Source organism: Phaseolus vulgaris, chromosome 3, assembly GCF_000499845.2.
Source record: "Phaseolus vulgaris cultivar G19833 chromosome 3, P. vulgaris v2.0, whole genome shotgun sequence".
Taxonomy (NCBI): Eukaryota; Viridiplantae; Streptophyta; class Magnoliopsida; order Fabales; family Fabaceae; genus Phaseolus; species Phaseolus vulgaris.
This window is the reverse complement of record NC_023757.2, coordinates 6435512-6453754: the sequence shown is the minus strand read 5'-3', so window position 1 is coordinate 6453754 and position 18243 is coordinate 6435512. Positions and strand designations below refer to the sequence as shown.

General features: G+C 34.5%; 1 protein-coding gene and 1 pseudogene across 1 annotated transcript; one reads left to right on the top strand and one right to left on the bottom strand.

Annotated features, from left to right (window-relative positions):
* Nucleotides 1–2893: 2893 nt before the first annotated feature.
* On the top strand, nucleotides 2894–5178 carry LOC137839013 (uncharacterized; annotated as a pseudogene).
* A 2052-nt stretch (nucleotides 5179–7230) lies between these two features.
* On the bottom strand, nucleotides 7231–17738 carry LOC137806457 (subtilisin-like protease SBT5.3). Its single transcript, XM_068606596.1, has 11 exons — nucleotides 17538–17738; nucleotides 17319–17434; nucleotides 17138–17235; nucleotides 16882–17046; nucleotides 15777–15885; nucleotides 13154–13688; nucleotides 9374–9468; nucleotides 9006–9251; nucleotides 8651–8765; nucleotides 8342–8555; nucleotides 7231–7927 (listed from the first exon to the last, which is right to left on the bottom strand). Exons 1-11 carry the CDS (start codon nucleotides 17622–17624, stop codon nucleotides 7371–7373), a joined length of 2337 nt encoding a protein of 778 aa, XP_068462697.1. The 5' UTR covers nucleotides 17625–17738; the 3' UTR covers nucleotides 7231–7370.
* Between the last annotated feature and the right edge of the window lie 505 nt (nucleotides 17739–18243).

Genomic DNA, 18243 nt, shown 5'->3' with positions numbered 1-18243 from the left:
TTCTGAACTTGCAAAACTCGCATTTTTTAACCTGTACTTATAGTATTCTTTGCTCAACATTTTAATTTCTTACACATGTTTGAAAAATACCCTCTAATTGTTTCATAAAAAATGGATTCGAATTTTATTTATATCTTTTGAGAGATAAGACCTAGATTGAATTCTATACTGCCAAATTTAGGACAAATTTAGTTGTTTTAAAGTGATTCAACATTCTCAAACTCTGGTCGATTTCTGATTTGCAAAACTGCTACTCAGTTTACAGTTCTTCTAGATAAAATTGGTGCAGTTTACTGCTTCCACGACTAATTCACAAAATTTTGGTGAAACAAAAACTGATCTGGTTTGATGTTGGTCTGTGATTCACAAAAATTTGGAACAAGATTGGTTAAAAATTGGAGCATTTGGTGTAGTGCAAGTCAAAACTTGGTTCAACTGCTGTGCACAATTCTTCTGACTCAAAAATTTGCTTCTGGTGAAAGCGGTGCAGTCTTAGAAAATTGGTGCAGGTTGTTGTTGCTACCACAAGTTGCTCTTCACACCAACTGCAAATGCTGCTGCCGCAGAAAACCTGGTGCATCTGTTGATCTGGTGTGGTCTGGTGCAGCTGGAGTTCAAACTCTGATTCAAAAATCTGGTGCGGTGCAGTGGAGTTACACAAATATTGGTGCAACCACTCAGTTCAGTTTGGTCTAAAGCTGCTGTTGCAAAATCTTGTTTGCTACAAAACTTGATTCAAAACCTGTTGTATTCAAAATCTGCTGCATTAAAAATCTGCTGCTGGTGTTGTTTGGTTAGTTTCTTTCATTCAACGAAAGTCCAAACTCAATCCTTGAAGGGATAATCCCTTCAAAATCCTCAATAGAATCAATGATAATGCATACAAGTTGTATTTGTCCAATGATTATGGAGTAAAGCCCACTTTTAAAGGTGAATCATACACCTTTTGCATGGGAAATAGATGAAGCAGAACCTATATATTTGAGAACAAATTCTTCCATAGAGGGAGGGATGATGGAAAATCCTAAACCAAGTACTAACCACTAGAGTCATAGCCAGAAAAAATAAATAAAAAAAAGGGTATTTTTTTCTGCATCCCATCATTCTTTTTCCTGCACCTATCAAAAACGTGAAAGGATGAAAATATTCCTGGGAGGTTTTAAATAAACCCAAACCTAGTGCAACATGTCCTTTCCTATTCTCTGCATTTTCTGTTGACGTTGCACTAGGGATTCCTTGCCATTTTGGTGATTTTGATGCGCTTTCAATGGACATACACAAACTTGTGTGCATTCTGATTGCATTGTGTTGGTTAGTGGGAAGGTTTGGAGCGGATGTTAGTCGAAGAAGAAAGGTAAGGTTTGGTTTCTCTTTACTTCCATAATCCATAATTCAGAATGTTGGTGGAAATAATAAGCCATTTGGGGGGAGTGCGTGCATTTTGTATTCTGGAAAGGAGAATCTGTAACATATTTTTAGAATACGCTTACTAGAACTGTTTTCTGGAATGAGCTTTCCGGAATAGGCTTATAGATTTGAAATTCCATAATTCTATTTTGGAAAAGTCATTCTGGAAATATGGTTTGTTTGTTTTTTCAGTGAATTTCTTGAATGAGTGCTTGATATTGTGGAATGAACTATTATGTACTAATTGGAATGATGTATGTGTAGATAAAAATAGTGAGAACCAGGGGAGGAGGTATACATTGTGACCGTGTACGACTGAAAACATCGATTAGAAGAAGAAGACGCGATGATGAAGATGAACAACATGTTGAACATGAACCTAAAGAAGCCCAAACCCATTTGGAGGTGGAGGATGAAGCAGAACCTAATGTGGAGGATGAAGTGTATCATAGAGGGCCAGTGAATAGGTCATTGTTGGGAGGTTATGAGAACCATGTGGCGAAATATGATACGTGAAGGTAAGTTGTTGTTTTGTTACTTTATATTATTTTGGTTGGTTATTGTAGGATTGTGGTGAGTTAAATTGGGTTCTCAGCAGAGAAAAATAAATAAGAAGTGTGTTCCTCATGGACGTATACAAGTTGTAATGGAATTGTCGGACTTAACTGGACTTTTTGGTGCAAGCTATGACACGACAAACAAAGAATTGTTTTCTTCTTTTGTAGAGAGGTGGTATACAGATACAAATACATTTCATCTGTCTATAGGGGAGTTGACCATCACATTGGATGATGTGTCAAATTTTTGCATCTCCCGATTATCGGGCAACTCTACACCTACCCTAGCTTAGATGTAGTTGCGATAATAGATTTTTTGGTTGAGTCACTTCGTGTTGATCCTGAAACAACAACTGCTGAGACAAGGCATTTTCAAGGTGGAATATGCAACCTAAACTCTAGAGAAAAACAAATATTGTCACAAGCAATGTTGTTAAAATCGCGATTTAAATCGTAAAAATCGCGATTTTACGATCTTTTAGGCATAAAACGGGCTGCATCGGTTTCTCAACGGATCGGAGCGATCCGATGATCCAGAGGTTGGATCGGGCAATCCATGGGCCTCTGCGATCCATGACCCGGGCAAAAAAAAAACCCTAAAATCCCTAATTTGAATCTCAGAAACCCTAATCCCAAAACGCAACACTAATTTGAAGGACTTGTGCCTCTATCGCGTCGCTTGGTCGTCGTTTTGTCGTTGCCGCCATCCGCGCTACGTGTCGCTACCGCTAGCGCCGCTGCCTTTGCCATTCGCGCCTTCGCCATTCGCCTTCGTCAATCGTGGTCGCCTTCGCCAGTACTCGCGCATTGCAATGCCTCTGCCACGACCATCGCACTGCCTCCGCCACCAGTACTCGCACGACCGCCACTGTTGACGCACGATTTGCTCTGCTCTGCCACTGTTCACGGGTTATAAGTTATAACTTATAATGGCAAGTGGAAGAACTGATCCAGCATGGAAACATTGTGTGTCTGTTGATGAAAAAGCAAGGAAATTAAAATGTAAGTACTGTGAAAAAGTTTTGACAGGAGGGGTTTACAAATTAAAGCACCATCTAGCAGGGACTTCAAAGGATGTGAGAGCTTGTGTATCGGTGTCGGAAGATGTTAAAAAATCAATGTTGGATATTGTTCTTAATCTGTAACGGAGTTTGTTAAGGAAATCAACCTCTATAGAAGAGAGTAATATTGGACAGACATAAGAAAGTTCTAGAAAAAGATCAAGTGGAGAAGAGATTGGGGACTCATCAAATATCTTTAAAAGAAAGGGAACTCAAAGTACAATTAATGCAATTTTCAAGAAGAATGAAAGAGAGGATGCATGTCAAGAGATGGTTAGGTTTTTCTACCATAATGCTATTCCTTTTAATGTAGCAAACAATGAAGAATTTAAGAGGATGGTTGAGTTAATTGGTAGACATGGTCTCGGATTAAAGCCACCATCATATCATGAAATAAGAGTGAAGTATTTGAAGCAAGAGGTTGAGAAGACAAAGCAAATTGTAGAAGAACATAAACTTGTTTGGAAAAAAAATGGATGTACAATAATGACAGATGGATGGACGGATAGGAAGAGGAGGACTATACTTAATTTTTTGGTAAATAGTCCAAGAGGAACTGTCTTTTTGAAATCTATTGATGCATATGATGTATGCAAGACCGCTAAAAAAATCTTCAAAATGATAGATGATATTGTTGAAGAGGTGGGGGAAAATAATGTCATCCAAGTTGTAACAGATAATGCAGCAAATTATAAAGCAGCTGGGGAGTTGTTAATGCAAAAGAGGAAAAAGTTGTATTTGACCCCTTATGCAGCTCATTGCATTGATCTGATGTTGGAAGATTTTGAAAAGAAAATACCACTTCATCACGACACAATTGCCAATGGTAAGAAAATTACAACCTACATTTACTCAAGAACTGGTCTTATCTCCTTGTTGCAAAAATATAGTGAAGGAAAAGATTTGATAAGACCAGCCAATACGCGTTTTGCCACCTCTTATCTGACTTTAGGATGCTTGAATGATAATAGAGGATCACTTATTAAGATGTTCACATCCTCGGAGTGACAATCCAGTCAGTTTGCAAAATCTAGTGATGGAGGGTAGGTGGAAAATTTGATATTGGACAAGGGTTTCTGGAAAAACATTTTAAATTGTTTGAGGGGTGCTCTTACCCTGATTAAAGTGTTGCGCATGGTTTATTCAGATGAGAAACCAACCATGTGATTTATTTATGAAGAGATGGATATTGCAAAAGAGAAGATACAAACTCTCTTCAATGGAGTTAGTAAAAGGTAATTTACCTATATTTGATTTCTCAATTAGATATATAGACTTGTTTTGGAGATTAATTTATTTATTTTTATCTTATTTAGCTACACTCCCTATTGGGAAATCATTGATCATCGATGGGAAAACCAATTGCATAGGTCGTTGCATGCTGCAGGCTATTATCTTAATCCTATGTTACACTATCATCCTGACTTTAAAGTTGATTATGAGGTGAAACGTGGACTGTATGAATGTTTGGAGAGGTTGGTGGGAAACCTTGATGTGATGGGTAAAATTGATCTTCAATTAGAGAGTTTTAAGACCAAGTCTGGATTGTATGGTACTCCATTAGCTCAGCTTGGACTCAAGACCAAAACTCCATCACAATGGTGGGAATCATATGGTCATCAACATCCAGAACTACAAAGATTTGCAATTAGGGTATTGAGTTTGACTTGTAGTTCATGAGCGTAATTGGAGTGCTTTTGAAAGGGTAAGAATTTAAATTATTGAAAGTGATTTCATATTTATTTTTTAGATGATCATATGATGTGTTAACTAGTTTTATAATTATTTAGGTCCACACTAAGAAAAGAAATTGTTTACACCAAATGACTATGAATGATGTGGTGTTTGTGATGACTAATTTAAGATTGACGAAAAAGAAAGATGTTAGAAAAACAAAAGAATATACTATTGATGATCTTTCTTTTGATGATGAATGGAATGTGGAGGAAAATGAAACATTATATGGTTTAGATGAAGACATATTACTTGAAGTTGGAGAAGATGATGCTAGTAGAGGAGCAACAAATGATTTGGAGGTTCCTCCAATTGATGATGATTTAGAAGTTCCTCCAATTGATGATAATGAAAATGAAGATCTTTTGGAGGACCAAGATGATTATCCTATGATTAGTGTGAATGATTTAATTGGATAGTTTATCTGTATTAAACATTATGTTGAATCTACTTTTAATTATGTTATGTATTTGGACCATTTAGTTATGTTATATATTTGGACCATTTCATGAATTATAAGTCTATTTTTAATTATGTTATGTATAATAACTCAGATAGTAACTCTTCCGAGTCGAGTTACGATCCCCGAGTTACGAGTTTTTTTCCCTCTCCGATCCGTCTACGAGTTACGATTTTAACAACATTGATCACAAGTATCACATATACATATGCTACTTGTGATGTTACCTAAGTGCATGACCATGTTTCTTCATGCCTTAACAAGCTTTTCTTTTTGTGGATTTAACAAACAACTTAAAATGCATGCAACCCACACACTCTAATGAAAGTCATGGAAGCTATGTCTTCTAATAAAAATAAAAATAATTTGGATATTTCAAAAAATGGTTGGGTGCAAAAAGAAGAGTGATAGGGTGCAAAAAGAAACACCCTAGAAAAAATAGGTCTTTACTAATTTGGACTAAGTAGAATAGAGTGTAAGTGTTAAGTGGGCCTAGGAATACATGCTGTCAAAATGCACTCAAACCTTAATTGGTATAGTTCTTTATCCTCGTGCCACACATGATGGGAGTGTTCTCTCGAATTAGACATTTGAAACACATTTAGCACTAGTTAAAAGTGTTAGATCTACTTGCTTAAGGGGGATAAGTGTCTCCTCACTTATCAAATGTAGGAAAAAAATTGAATTTAAATTTCAATTGGGTGTATCCTCTCCCTTGGTCATTCTCTCACTATAAATTCATATATAATCCGCACCAATTACCACTTTTGAATACTAAGAGAATTGATGGAAGAGGCCCAAGCTCAGACCCTAGTTCAAGCCCAACAACTAGGTCCATGACAAAGAGGATTCAAGAAGATTGAGACTCTACTACTGATGGCAGAGAAACTTTTCTTTATATGTTCAAAGAGGACCACAAGAAGTAAAGCCCAATCCAGGAGAGCTAGTTTCATTATTTGTAATTTCAGTAGAATAGGGTTCCTTTAGCATAATGGGGGAGGTGTGCTTATCATTGTAGATTGAGTAAAGCCTTTTAGGGTAAGAAATTAACCTAGCTTCTAGAACTTTGCTCTTAGGATGCGGCATTGACTTTAGTCAAAACCCTAGCAGCCGCTCTTTTGTGTATTCCCCATCCTACCCTTACTCCTTGTTCTCCAAGGCACTTACACCTATATAATAGGGTGTTTGGCTCATGTTTTGTAAGATCAATTTTATGAGTAAAATGCTACCAAATATTGCAAGCTTCTACTCCCTTGTCTACTCTCTCTAGGTTAGACACTTTGATCTTCACCTCCACCTTTCTCCAAGTGATATGACCCAACCAATCACTCTCCATACCTTTCCTGCACCTACAAGGAACTCATAGCTCTATATGAGCCCTCCTTGATCCATCACATCCATTGCTTCCGTCACCCTTTTCAAATCTCCAAGAATAACAACCCATCAGAATTGATGCTAAATTTGCCCTTCTCTTCTTTTTTAAGAGTAACCATTGGAGAAGCTCTTCCACAACAAACTTTTCTTGTGAGTTAAGGTCTGTCTAGTTTTTCCTTGAAGCAAGTTCCGCCACTCTATTTCCTTCACCACAAATTCTTCATTCTTCTGCAATTCACCTTATTCAATTCTCCATTAGAAAGCTCGCATTGAAACACGTTGTACTCAGGAATCTGACTCCTGCCCAGCTTACCAACGATCACATTTAAACAAATACTAGAAATCAATCAGTCAATCGCAAATCATATATTCAATATGTTACGTATTAAATATTTCGTATCATAGTTCTTCCCTCTCTACAAAGTCAAAACTTCTTATGTACGAAATTCTAGAAACAAATTGAACTAAACCAATATTCTACATCATAGACTACCTCTCCTAGTTTTAACATATCATGAAAGAAACTTGAAATATGGATAGGAGTAAGAAACTTCCCAGATTTTATAACTAGGAGGATGAACGAGTTAGGTTTTGATTCTCCTTGGAATCACATTAAAAGTAGAGCTAGTAAAATATATGCTCAAAAAAGCCACTTGCGGGTTTCTTTATCAATTAATGTAAGAGATAACTCTTAAAGAAGCACAAATTTAGAAGATATATAATACAATTTAGAAAACTCTAACAATCAATTAGAAGTGCAAATTAAGCTCAATTGCATCAACCACAATTTCTACTCGTGAGGGCCTTCACAACTATTGGACTCCTGACATAATGCTTGCCATCTGACCATATCAGTTTTCCAAACACGTAGTTATTCGTAGCTTTTCCTTTCACGATCTTAAAGGTTACTTTAAAGCGTTTTTCTTCACCAACTTTTGTGAAGTTCAAGATGCTTGGCTTCACAGAAACAGTGATTCCTTTCGGGTTTTGAACGTGAGCAATGTACGTCCGTGGAGAACCAACATTTTTCAATGTCCTCGTAACTGTCACTGACCCAGAGAGATTTGGGACTGTGATTGAGGGATAGTTCAAGTTGAGGAGACTAAATTTCTTGCGGCACACATATGATGGACCTTCTGTGAACACTGAGATTTTTGTCCCGTTGTAACCTAAAGCACATAAGAAGTTTAGGTAATCACCAATTGTTGTGTCATAAACTAATCCGGGATCCATTGCTGTGTTTGGTTGAACATGTCCTGCCCCATAACTGAATGGTGTTGCCCTGCCATCTGTAGCATTCAGCAGGGGCTCCACTTCATTATCGAGTGTTGTGGCTGAAAGTAGCAGAGGACAAATTATCAACTTGTAGATCATTTACCTCTAACTAATCCATTTTGCTTTCGATATATATGTATAAAATTTTTGAGATGCCAAGCTCTATATTTCCAACATATTTTATGACAAAACTTAGATGCAGCTTCATAATTTTTTTTTTACTGTTTAATCGTGATAACCTTTGTTTCACAAATTAGAATTGGAGATTATTTTGATAATCCATGTAATAAAGGTATCTATTAAAGGCCAACAACAGTAAGCAGATAATTGAGATGAAACCACAATTCTGATTAACGAACAATACGAACGTAAGTGTGTCTAAGTTTTGTAAAGACATTTATTGTAAATTGGTTTCAGGAAAAAGGATTAGAAGTGTGAGAAACCTTGAAGAACATGTCATGTCACTCACTCACCTGTGGTCATGATTGCTGACTTAATAGCAGCAGGACTCCACGAAGGATACGAGGCTCTCAACAGTGCCACAATGCCTGCAACATGAGGGCACGACATTGATGTGCCTGAAACTGAATTATACGGAATCCGGCGCTTATCAAACACTTGATTGGTTGGTCCTTGGGCTTCAGTATAGGCTGCTATAACTGACACTCCCGGTGCAGTGACATCAGGCTGAATATTGGGACAAAGTAGAGTCGTTAGATACTTATATATCAAAGCCATGACAACAAATTTCAAGGAAAATTACAGTTTGTGAGTAATGCCACCTTTAGGATCTCTGGCACGACAGTATTTGGTCCTTTTGATGAAAAAGCAGCCATAAATGGGGCTGGCTTAGTATCCAATTGAGTCTTTGGATGTGTAATATACGCCACTGGGAACCTAGCAAAGATTATGAAGTGGTCAAGTCAATGTTGAAAAGCTGAGTTTCATGATTACCCTTACATTGCTCAAAAAATAACAATCAAGTGGTCAGGTCAATACTTTGCTTATTTCACCACACATTGAAAGTTCAATTGCAATTCATATATTCTGTTTGAAAATAGTATAGTGAAATTCCAAATAAGTCATAATAGCATAAGGTATTGTATTAATAAGTGGGAGATTAGAATGGTATCTTACCTGGTTGAGTTGATGTAATTAAAGACAGCAATACCATCAGTGAAATTGATATGAGAAGCAGGAAGAACATGAGGATCAGCTATAATTTCATTGCCACTGGCCTTGTCATTAGCAAGGACCATTCCCACAGCACCAGCTAGTAAAGCTTGCTCTCCTTTGTCCACTCTCGCATTTATCCCTCGGAGACATACCACGATTTTTCCCTTCACCTTCTTGGGATCCAAAGTCCCATTCTGGCACAGCACCCTGCATGCATGCCCATAAATTTTATTCACCATATCCAGTAGTGTTAACTTATTCATGTCAAGTGTAAGTGCTGATTTTCAACCAATGATGGCAATAATGAGTTTCAGACATTTTATACTTACGCATCTTCTGTTCTTGCACTGCCCAATTGAGCGTCTGTAGCTTTGATAATTGGGTAGAACTTCTGTGCCAATCTTGCAGCTGATAAGCTTTCCCCCTTCAAATCAAGCAAACAAGATTATTGACAAATGTCTGTATAAACTATAACACACATCTGGGTCTTCATATTTGTCCAAAGAAATTTGAAAATCGCTACATTTGCAACTACAGGATAGATGTAAAATAATGATTCTCATGTTGAATTTGAATACTTTTCTGTTATTAAATAATACAGTATGTTTTATGTTGAAAACTAAAGAAAAAATCATCAAATTCAATTATGAATCTTTCAGCAAATTAAAAAATGATAAACCGTGATTTATTGTAGAACCTTACGTTAAATTTAATGAAAATACATCGTCATATCTGATCTTGACTGTATATCAAAAGATCATTATGACACCCTTTAATTTTAGAAGAATTGATTAAATCTTTTTTAGAGTGTCATTATCTAGTTTTGTTTAACAAATTTACTACTTTATATAACAACTATTTTCAAAATTATATTTAAAATTATTTCTTTAAAATCTTTTTTAGTATTTTTAAGAAAATGATTTCTACTTAGCTAGTTGCAATATATTAGTTAACACTTTAAACTTTCACACTTTGTTTGTTTTAATGAAAGTTAAAAATAGAAAAAAAAAAAAAAATTGCATGAGAAAAAGTAGTATATATTTTTTATTAGGAAAAAAATAAAATTTGAAAATAAAACGTAGATCCACCTCAAATTAAAATTGAACAGAAAAAGAAAGAATGTGCTATAGAAAAAAAGCGAGGTCAACTTACAAATTATAACTTTAATCTTGTTATTTCTATTTTACTTAATCAAAATTACAAATCCTGAAGCACAAATATAATGAAAATAAAATTTAACCTTTCCCATTCTTCTACTTCTTTTAATTTAAAACACTCTAAAAGTCTAGTTTTTTTAATTCATTTATTTTGAGGTACTTATTTTTTTCTTACTTTTCTTTTTATGAAATCTTATTGGTGAAAATGACACTGATTCATAAAGTAATAAATTCTAATATCAATAATACTTTTTATATAAAATAAATAAGGTTTAACTGTCTTTCTAATCCACCATATTTGATATATTATTTATAATTCTCCCATTAAATTTTTCATTACTTTAGTCTACTTAGTATTTGTTACCATATATTTGAGTGATATAATTCTTAAAAATTTCTTAAAAGGTTTAAATATGATTTTAGTCGTTTAAATTGAAAAATTGTTTATTTTGATCATTTAATTAAAAAAAATCATTTGTTGTCCTTCCCTTTTGTGAAATGTTAATTTTAGCTCCAACTTTTCCTATTTCACTCCTACAAACCAAAATATCAATCAATGGCACAATATCTCCAGTACTAACTAAAATCTGGTTATTGAATTAAATTCTTAGGTGTTAGCTCATGACACTCTTCCATGGTGTTGGTTATCATTTTAGAGTAAAGTGACATCCCTAATAACAAGCATTAAGTGGAGCTCGTCAATGGGTGACCACCTTTTGACAATCACATAACAGCAAGAAAGGAGGGAAAGGAAAGACGGGCAACAAAAAAATTTATTTTGCAAAAGAAATCTCTCATTCAGATAGAGAAAGAATACAACAACAGTTTACATAAAAGAGAGAAACACATGAAAGGAAGATACGAGGGCGGTATAAGAAAATCAAAAACATACAACAGCATTAGAAAAAAAAAAACAAAAACGACTTACAAGATATAACAAAGATGATTCTAAAATTCCCCTAAAGCCGGGAGTGGACATTTATCACACCCAGCTTTGGAACATACATTGTAGGAGCTGGTTGGAGGAAGAGGTTTGGTGAGAATATCAATGAGTTGGTTAACTGAAGAAATAGGGACAAGAGAGAAGTTTAAGCACTTCATCAAGCACCTTTCCTCTGACAAGGTGACATACAATCTCGGTATACTTTGTTCTTTCATGAAAAAATTGATTTGAAGCAATATGAATATGAAGAGTAGATTGATTGTCACATAAAATAGTTGGGGTGTGCTCACAATTAAGATGAAGATACCATTGAATTTCGCATGTTGTGGATGCAAAAACACAATATTCACCTTCAGAAGAACTTCTTAATATGGTTTGATTTCCACAAAAAAAGAGATCTTACTATGTAAATCAAGTACTAAGTTACAGATTTTCTAGAATCTTTGCAACTAGCCCAATCAAAATCGCTTAAAAGTTTGTATCTAAAGAGATTGGTTGGCAGGGAAGAAAATACCCTTTCTTGGAGCAGATTTTAAATAATGAAGAATGTGATAAGCGACTTGTTTATAAACATAATGGGACAAGAAATGTATTGGCTGAGTTACTAGATAGCGTGCACAACGTCAGGTCTAGTATTGTTAAGATAGATCAACTTTCCAATAAGTCTTTTATACTCTTAAGGATCCTGTAATCTAGTACCATCATCTTTTGATATGCATGAGGAATAGTCCATGGGTTTCGCACCAAACATACCTGTTAAGGATAGCAACAAGAAGGGACAAATGCAAGTTTGACTATCCAATTCTCAACCTCGAAGTAAAAACTCATCCACCTCCCCATACTCAATGAGTAAAAAAATTGTCTCATCCGCATCCCCATTAAGTGACAGGTATACCCATACATACACCCATGCTCAATCGCTTATTGTTTCAAATATTAATTATATAATTTGTTAAAAAAGAAAGTCTATCAATGATTCAATGTAAAAAGACACACATGTGTTATATTGATTTCAAGATGTTCCATTGCTTTAATCTAGTTCGGATGTTTAATTGCTTCATTCTAGGATTTTGGTTTAAAATGAAGGTGATAGGAAACATAATTTGACATAGGATAGTTCATCTTCTACAGTTTTTGACAAGAGAAAGCAAGGATACTATGATAATCCTTTAAATACAACTGTGTCTACCTTATACGTGAAAAGCATCAATAATTGATAGGAGAACCATGACCTATAGGAATAATTTCTTCTTCTTGTGTGTTTAGTTAGGTGTAATAGTTCCTTCTTCGCTCTATATGGGATTAAGAAGATTAAAATTTCTCAATGATTAGTAAGACTGACAAAAGTCATTTTAAAATTTTGATCAGTATTGGTGGTAACATGAGGAAAGTGTTTCTCACTCATGAAAGACAACATCACGAGATATAAAGATATTATGTGCATGTAAATCATAAATCATGTATCCTTTAATATTGGGTTTGAATCTAAGAAAGACACAAGGATGAGTCCTTTGGATGAAACTTCTTACATTTCCCAAAGAAGAGTATTAGCATAGCAAAGGCAACCAAATGCACGAAGCATGGAGAAATCAGAAGATTTAATATAAAGTTTTTCAAAAGGAGATCTATTATTTAAGAGACAAAGTTAGGCATGCGGTTAACAAGATAAACACAAGTGTAATAATACGACTCCAAAAACTTTTGGGCGAACTACTTTGAAAAAGGATGGCACAAGCAATAGGTAAAATATGCTGGTATTTTCTCTCTACAACACCATTTTGTTGGGAGTTTCAACACAAGATTTTTTTATTAATACCTTTCTAGGGATAGAAGTCATTCATACAAAATTCTAGCTCATTATCTTTGCGAATGATTATATTGTTAATGTATATAAGATCATTTGAACATTAAAAGGAGTTAATTTTTTCTTACTATCCAAATAATCCTTTAGATAAACTCGAATGCCTAGTACCATGATGAAAAACAGCAGTGAGAAAAAGAGAAAGCACCTTCAAGGTGATATTATCACCGAGGACAACATAAGCTGGGAATTCTCGATCCATGGTGCTGGCAGCAACCGTAACATGCCAGGGTGCAAGATTCTCCGCAGTGGCATCCGCAGGCCCGCTATTCCCAGCGGAGCAAACCACCACGATTCCACGCTTCGCCGCGTGGAACGATCCAATTGCCACGCTGTCATTCAGCAGACTCGACGCGGACCCTCCGAGCGACACAGACAGCACGTCCACACCGTCGTGGATGGCCGCGTCAAACGCCGCCAAGATGTCAGCGTCGAAGCACTCATCGCCGGCGACGGGTGGCCAGCAGACCTTGTATGCCGCCACGCGGGCCTTGGGCGCGCCGCCCTTGGCGGTTCCGAAGCCCTGGCCGAAGACGCTAACTCCGGCAACGGCGTTGCCGGCAGCTGTGGAGAGGGTGTGGGAGCCATGGCCCTCTTTGTCACGTGGGGAGTGAAAGGAGGAGTTGAGTGGGCCCGCCGCCGATTCGTAGCCCTTGTTGAAGTACCTTGCTCCGATCAGCTTCCTGCATATGCATTCAACATCTTCAACTTAATGTGTTCAATTCAAAACATACAAGTTTATCACAATCATCTTGTTTAATAAATATATATATATATATATATATAACCAATAATATTATTTAAACAATACAAATTTCGTAATGTTTACTGAACAATATTCCTAAATTGATTAAAAATAATTTTAAAAAAACTTAACCATATTTATTCTTTATTTTCTTTTTCTAATTTATTAATTTTAGTGTGTCGCGATTTTAAATTAGAAAAGAGAATCATTAAATAATAGGTGAGACCCATCCGTTCTAATAAATTTTAATCAATCACTAATACAGTATTATATTGTAATTCATAAGATTTAATAAGAGTCTTAAATTTAAGCATTAAGTTTTTTTTAAAAATATCACTGGAATAAAATGATGCTATAGGATATGTTCTTAAAATTAAAACTATTAAAAACTTATGATTTAACAATTAAATAATTTTTAAACTAAAAATTAAAGTACAAATAAAATCTTTCAAAATTCTGGTCTCTTATATTTTTTATAAAATCTTTGAAATTTAGATGTTCTTAAAAAGAAAATATAAAAAAAGGATGTGATTAATGTACTTTAACAATTTTTTAAGAAACATGGTAAAAGGTGATGATGATTAAATTCTTAAATTGCATATTATATTTCCCTTTATCCAAATGCTGATCCCAATGTGCTTTACTTTTTAAATAAAAGTTAATTCATATAATTGCTGAATATACAAAACTCATTCTGCCTAAACAAGTTTGCTCTACATTTAGCTTCATAAAATAATTACTAAAGCAAATTTTCTTTTATTTGTAAATTAAAAAGAAGTTTAGTTTCAACATATTGGCAAAACATTTATTTAATCGACAAATTAAATTTTATACAAGAAAAATATTTGTATAACTATTATATAAGATAGACTTCTTTAAGACTTTAATAAAGCTTTTCTAAGTTAAAAATAATTTAAATACAAATTAAAAATAAAAATGTAAACAAGATTAGGAATGATAATACGAATCCTTCTATCATCATTTAGGTGCATCGGTTAACTTTTTGAACCCATCAATTCATATTGGCTCGGTCCGCCTAATCCGTCAACTCGATAAGTCTCAGGTGGAACAAAGCGAATTAGTCCTCTTTTAACACTTTCAAAGAGGAATCTCAAACTTTTGAAATTAAAATTGATGATAATCAATATTTTATATATAACTTTATTTACATTAATTTATTTATATATTACTTTATTTATTGAAATATTGTTAATATTTACTTTATTTTGTTAGGCATTAACCATTTATTATTATAATATTAAAGTTTGATTCAATTTTATTGTTTTTTTTTCATTTTTATTGTCCAAAAATTGATATCAATTACTACAATCAAGTAAATAGATTCAAAAAATAATAATTAAAAAAATTGAAAAAAAAAAGTGATGAATCAACTCATCAACTTACTCTCTAACAAGGCAAGTTACTAATATCGGTCTGTATCACCCTGGTGGACCAGTCCATCTCAATCCGTTTTTAACGGACCAAAACGGACCGTCATAAACAAAATAGACGAAAAAGTTTCTACATAGTTTATTTGTAAATTAATTTTAATTATAGAAATTTTATTTAATTTTTTATTTTACTCCCTAATAAGTACTAGTAGAAATGTTTATACAAATAGACTATACTGCATTTGAAATAGTTCATTTCGAAATAAATAAGAAATGGCTAAAAAATGCATCGAAGTAAAGAAAGAAGAACTCCTCATGTAAAAGCGTTGAGTTCTGCGGCACTTATCTTTCATTTGGATCCATTCTCATCGGTGGGGAAATGGTAAAATATTAATAAGAAAACGAAAAATTTAAGTCTAAAAATGCAGTGTTCAAATGAATGCACTTAAACCCTTTCATTGAATGTCAAATAAAGAAGAGTATGTGCCCTTAGGCAAAGGGAGGGAGGAACTCAATAATTAGCTTAGAAACATTTACTGTCTATCCATAATAAATGACGCAGAAAATATTAGTGAAGTGCTTGATTTATTTGGATGGTTTTAAGAATATCCAAGAAACTCAAACGAAAATGGTACCTGTTGCATTGAAAAGTATGATCAACTCCATTGTCACAGATTCCTCTCCACTTTGATGGAATTGGTCCCAATCCTTCCTCACTAAAGCTCTTTGATTCAGGCCAAACACCTAAAGGTATATGTAGTGGGAGCAAAAGAGAGCAGAGAGTGTGGTCAAAATAAGATAAGCATAAATGGAGATTCTACTTCTACAATCTACCCTTTTCAATCTCATCCAAATCCCCCTTAAAGCTATCATCAGGTCTTGTTTTACTTCTCATTGCCCCCACCCACTTTTCACACGTACAGTTTAGCCAACTTTTTTAATTGAAGCTCAAGTGTGCGCATACCAATTTTCTTATTGGTGCTCTTATCATTGCATCTTCGACTATCCCCACCTCACAACTTAAATATACCCTTTTTATTTACCCATATCGTAATCAACAAAACTCATAATAATGTATAGTTTTGTTCCAATCTATCACTTATGAACAACCTTATGCCTCAAAAATATAAACACAGACTAAATTTTATGACACGCGCGCACATAAATATGTAACAGACAAATGACAAGAAGCCTAACCCATATTGCCTTTTTTAAAGGTGGTTTGTTTGTGATAAAACAACAGAAACTAGGCCACTCAATCATTATTCTGCAAACCTCGTTCTATTCATTGTAATCTAACCACAAAATTTTGGAACAAGTTCAGGTGTATTGATAACATTTCTCATATGAGAAATAGGTATAATTTATAAATTAGAAAATATTGTAAGTGTAATTAGAGCTAATCACAGGAGATTAATGCAGTTAGTGTATTTCTTTAAGATCGTAAATGAACATTCGTACTTGGGGTATAGAAAATAACTAGTCTAACAACCCATTGACTGCAAGATTCAAATTAACAATATATTAGTATTATGAAATCAATTGTTTTGAAATGATCGAACTTTGGAAACAGGTTGGTGGTGGGGGATAGGGATACGATAAGATAACCTTTGTGTATCTTCCACGTGAGTGTACTAGTCAACGATCTAGATAAAAACATTATAATAATAATAATAATAATCAACCCAATTAATTCGAAGGTTTTGTTGACCATCTTGAAAAGAATAACAAGAGTTTTACCTGTATCCAGGTTTCCAATTATCACTCCTTCACCAAATCTAGCTTTCTTCCAGATTGAGCTAGATGGGATCATCCCATTATGCTCTAGCCCCATGAATTCCCATGATCGAGTGGTGTGTAGCTTTCTCCCACTGTTCACAAACACCGACAACACTTCGGGGTGCTCTACAAGCAAGTTTGGACAAAAAGGGTAGACTCTAAATGAGAGAAAGGAAGCACAGAGAATAGAAAAAAAAATAGGATATATGGTTCTTACTTGCTATCTGGGTAGCTACTTCTTCTTCCAAAATTGCAGCAAAACCATTGATGTGTCTTGTGTATGAGTAAAAGATGGACTCCTTGGCTGTATTAGGACTACAAAAAAGCAACTCAAACATTTCTATAGGTGAAAATTTGTACGCATACATGATTTAAGATGCTACAATTGTACCTCATACCTTCCTAAGAAAGATCCCAGAAACTCATAGTGGGACTGTGTCACTTCATTAAAGTCAACTAAAGATGAAGATAATTCTGGGCCGGGTGAGTGAGCTCCCAAGTACACCACATAAGACTACAATTGAAATGGTGCAGGGATTAGATCACAAGCAAGGATTAGATCTTTTCCACAGTTTTTCTTTTATCTTTATTGAAGATTGCAAATTGCAAGGCCTCACCTTCTTCACTGCAAAGCTGAGTCTGTGCAGTAGACACACAAGAAGAATTTGAAGGAGAAAGTGGATGGTTGAACTTGGTGACCTCATTGCTCACTAGGAAGGTCCTCCTTCGCTTCTGTCTTTTGTTTTGAATGTAACAGAAACACAACCTTGGGTTATATAAGATAACAGTCCTTGCAAAACATAAAGTTATTGCCAGCACCTTTGCTCCGTAGGTTGAGACTTTGTTTTTTATTATCATTCAATGAAATTAATATTTAGTGTACTTTGTTGACGTATCAGATTCAGTTCACCAAATGGTTTGATTATTTTTTAAATTTGACCATCAAATGCTAAGGTTTTATTTGCACAGTGTTTTTCAAATTAATTTTTACATGAATTTAGTTTTCTTTGTAATTAGTGTTATAGTTATATTCAAATAATCAAAATACACTTTAGTTCTAAATTATTTATTTATTTGCAGGTTTGCTAACATTTGATTAAATAAAAATGTTTTAAAAAAATGTCTCAAACTACATAGAAGAAATCACCAAATTAAAGCAAGGCTTGCAGTTGTTAACGTGACATCTAATAATTGATAAATATAATATTAACATGTTGGCTTTATAATCTGTACTGAAACTCTGGTTGGACCCCATATCAATTTTGGACTATTGCAGGGTTTGTGAAAAATAACAAATGCAGTGTTGATTTGTTTCCCCTAAGT

Bases quoted from the DNA above. Each gene is read 5' to 3' on its own strand.
- LOC137806457 (XM_068606596.1), bottom strand. From the start codon at position 17,624: ATGAGGTCACCAAGTTCAACCATCCACTTTCTCCTTCAAATTCTTCTT. The intron at 15,886-16,881 runs GTAAAACTCTTG...ATATACCTTTAG, and splicing joins AATTGGAAACCTGGATACAG to GTGTTTGGCCTGAATCAAAG. The intron at 9,252-9,373 runs GTAAGTATAAAA...GCATGCATGCAG, and splicing joins AGTGCAAGAACAGAAGATGC to GGTGCTGTGCCAGAATGGGA.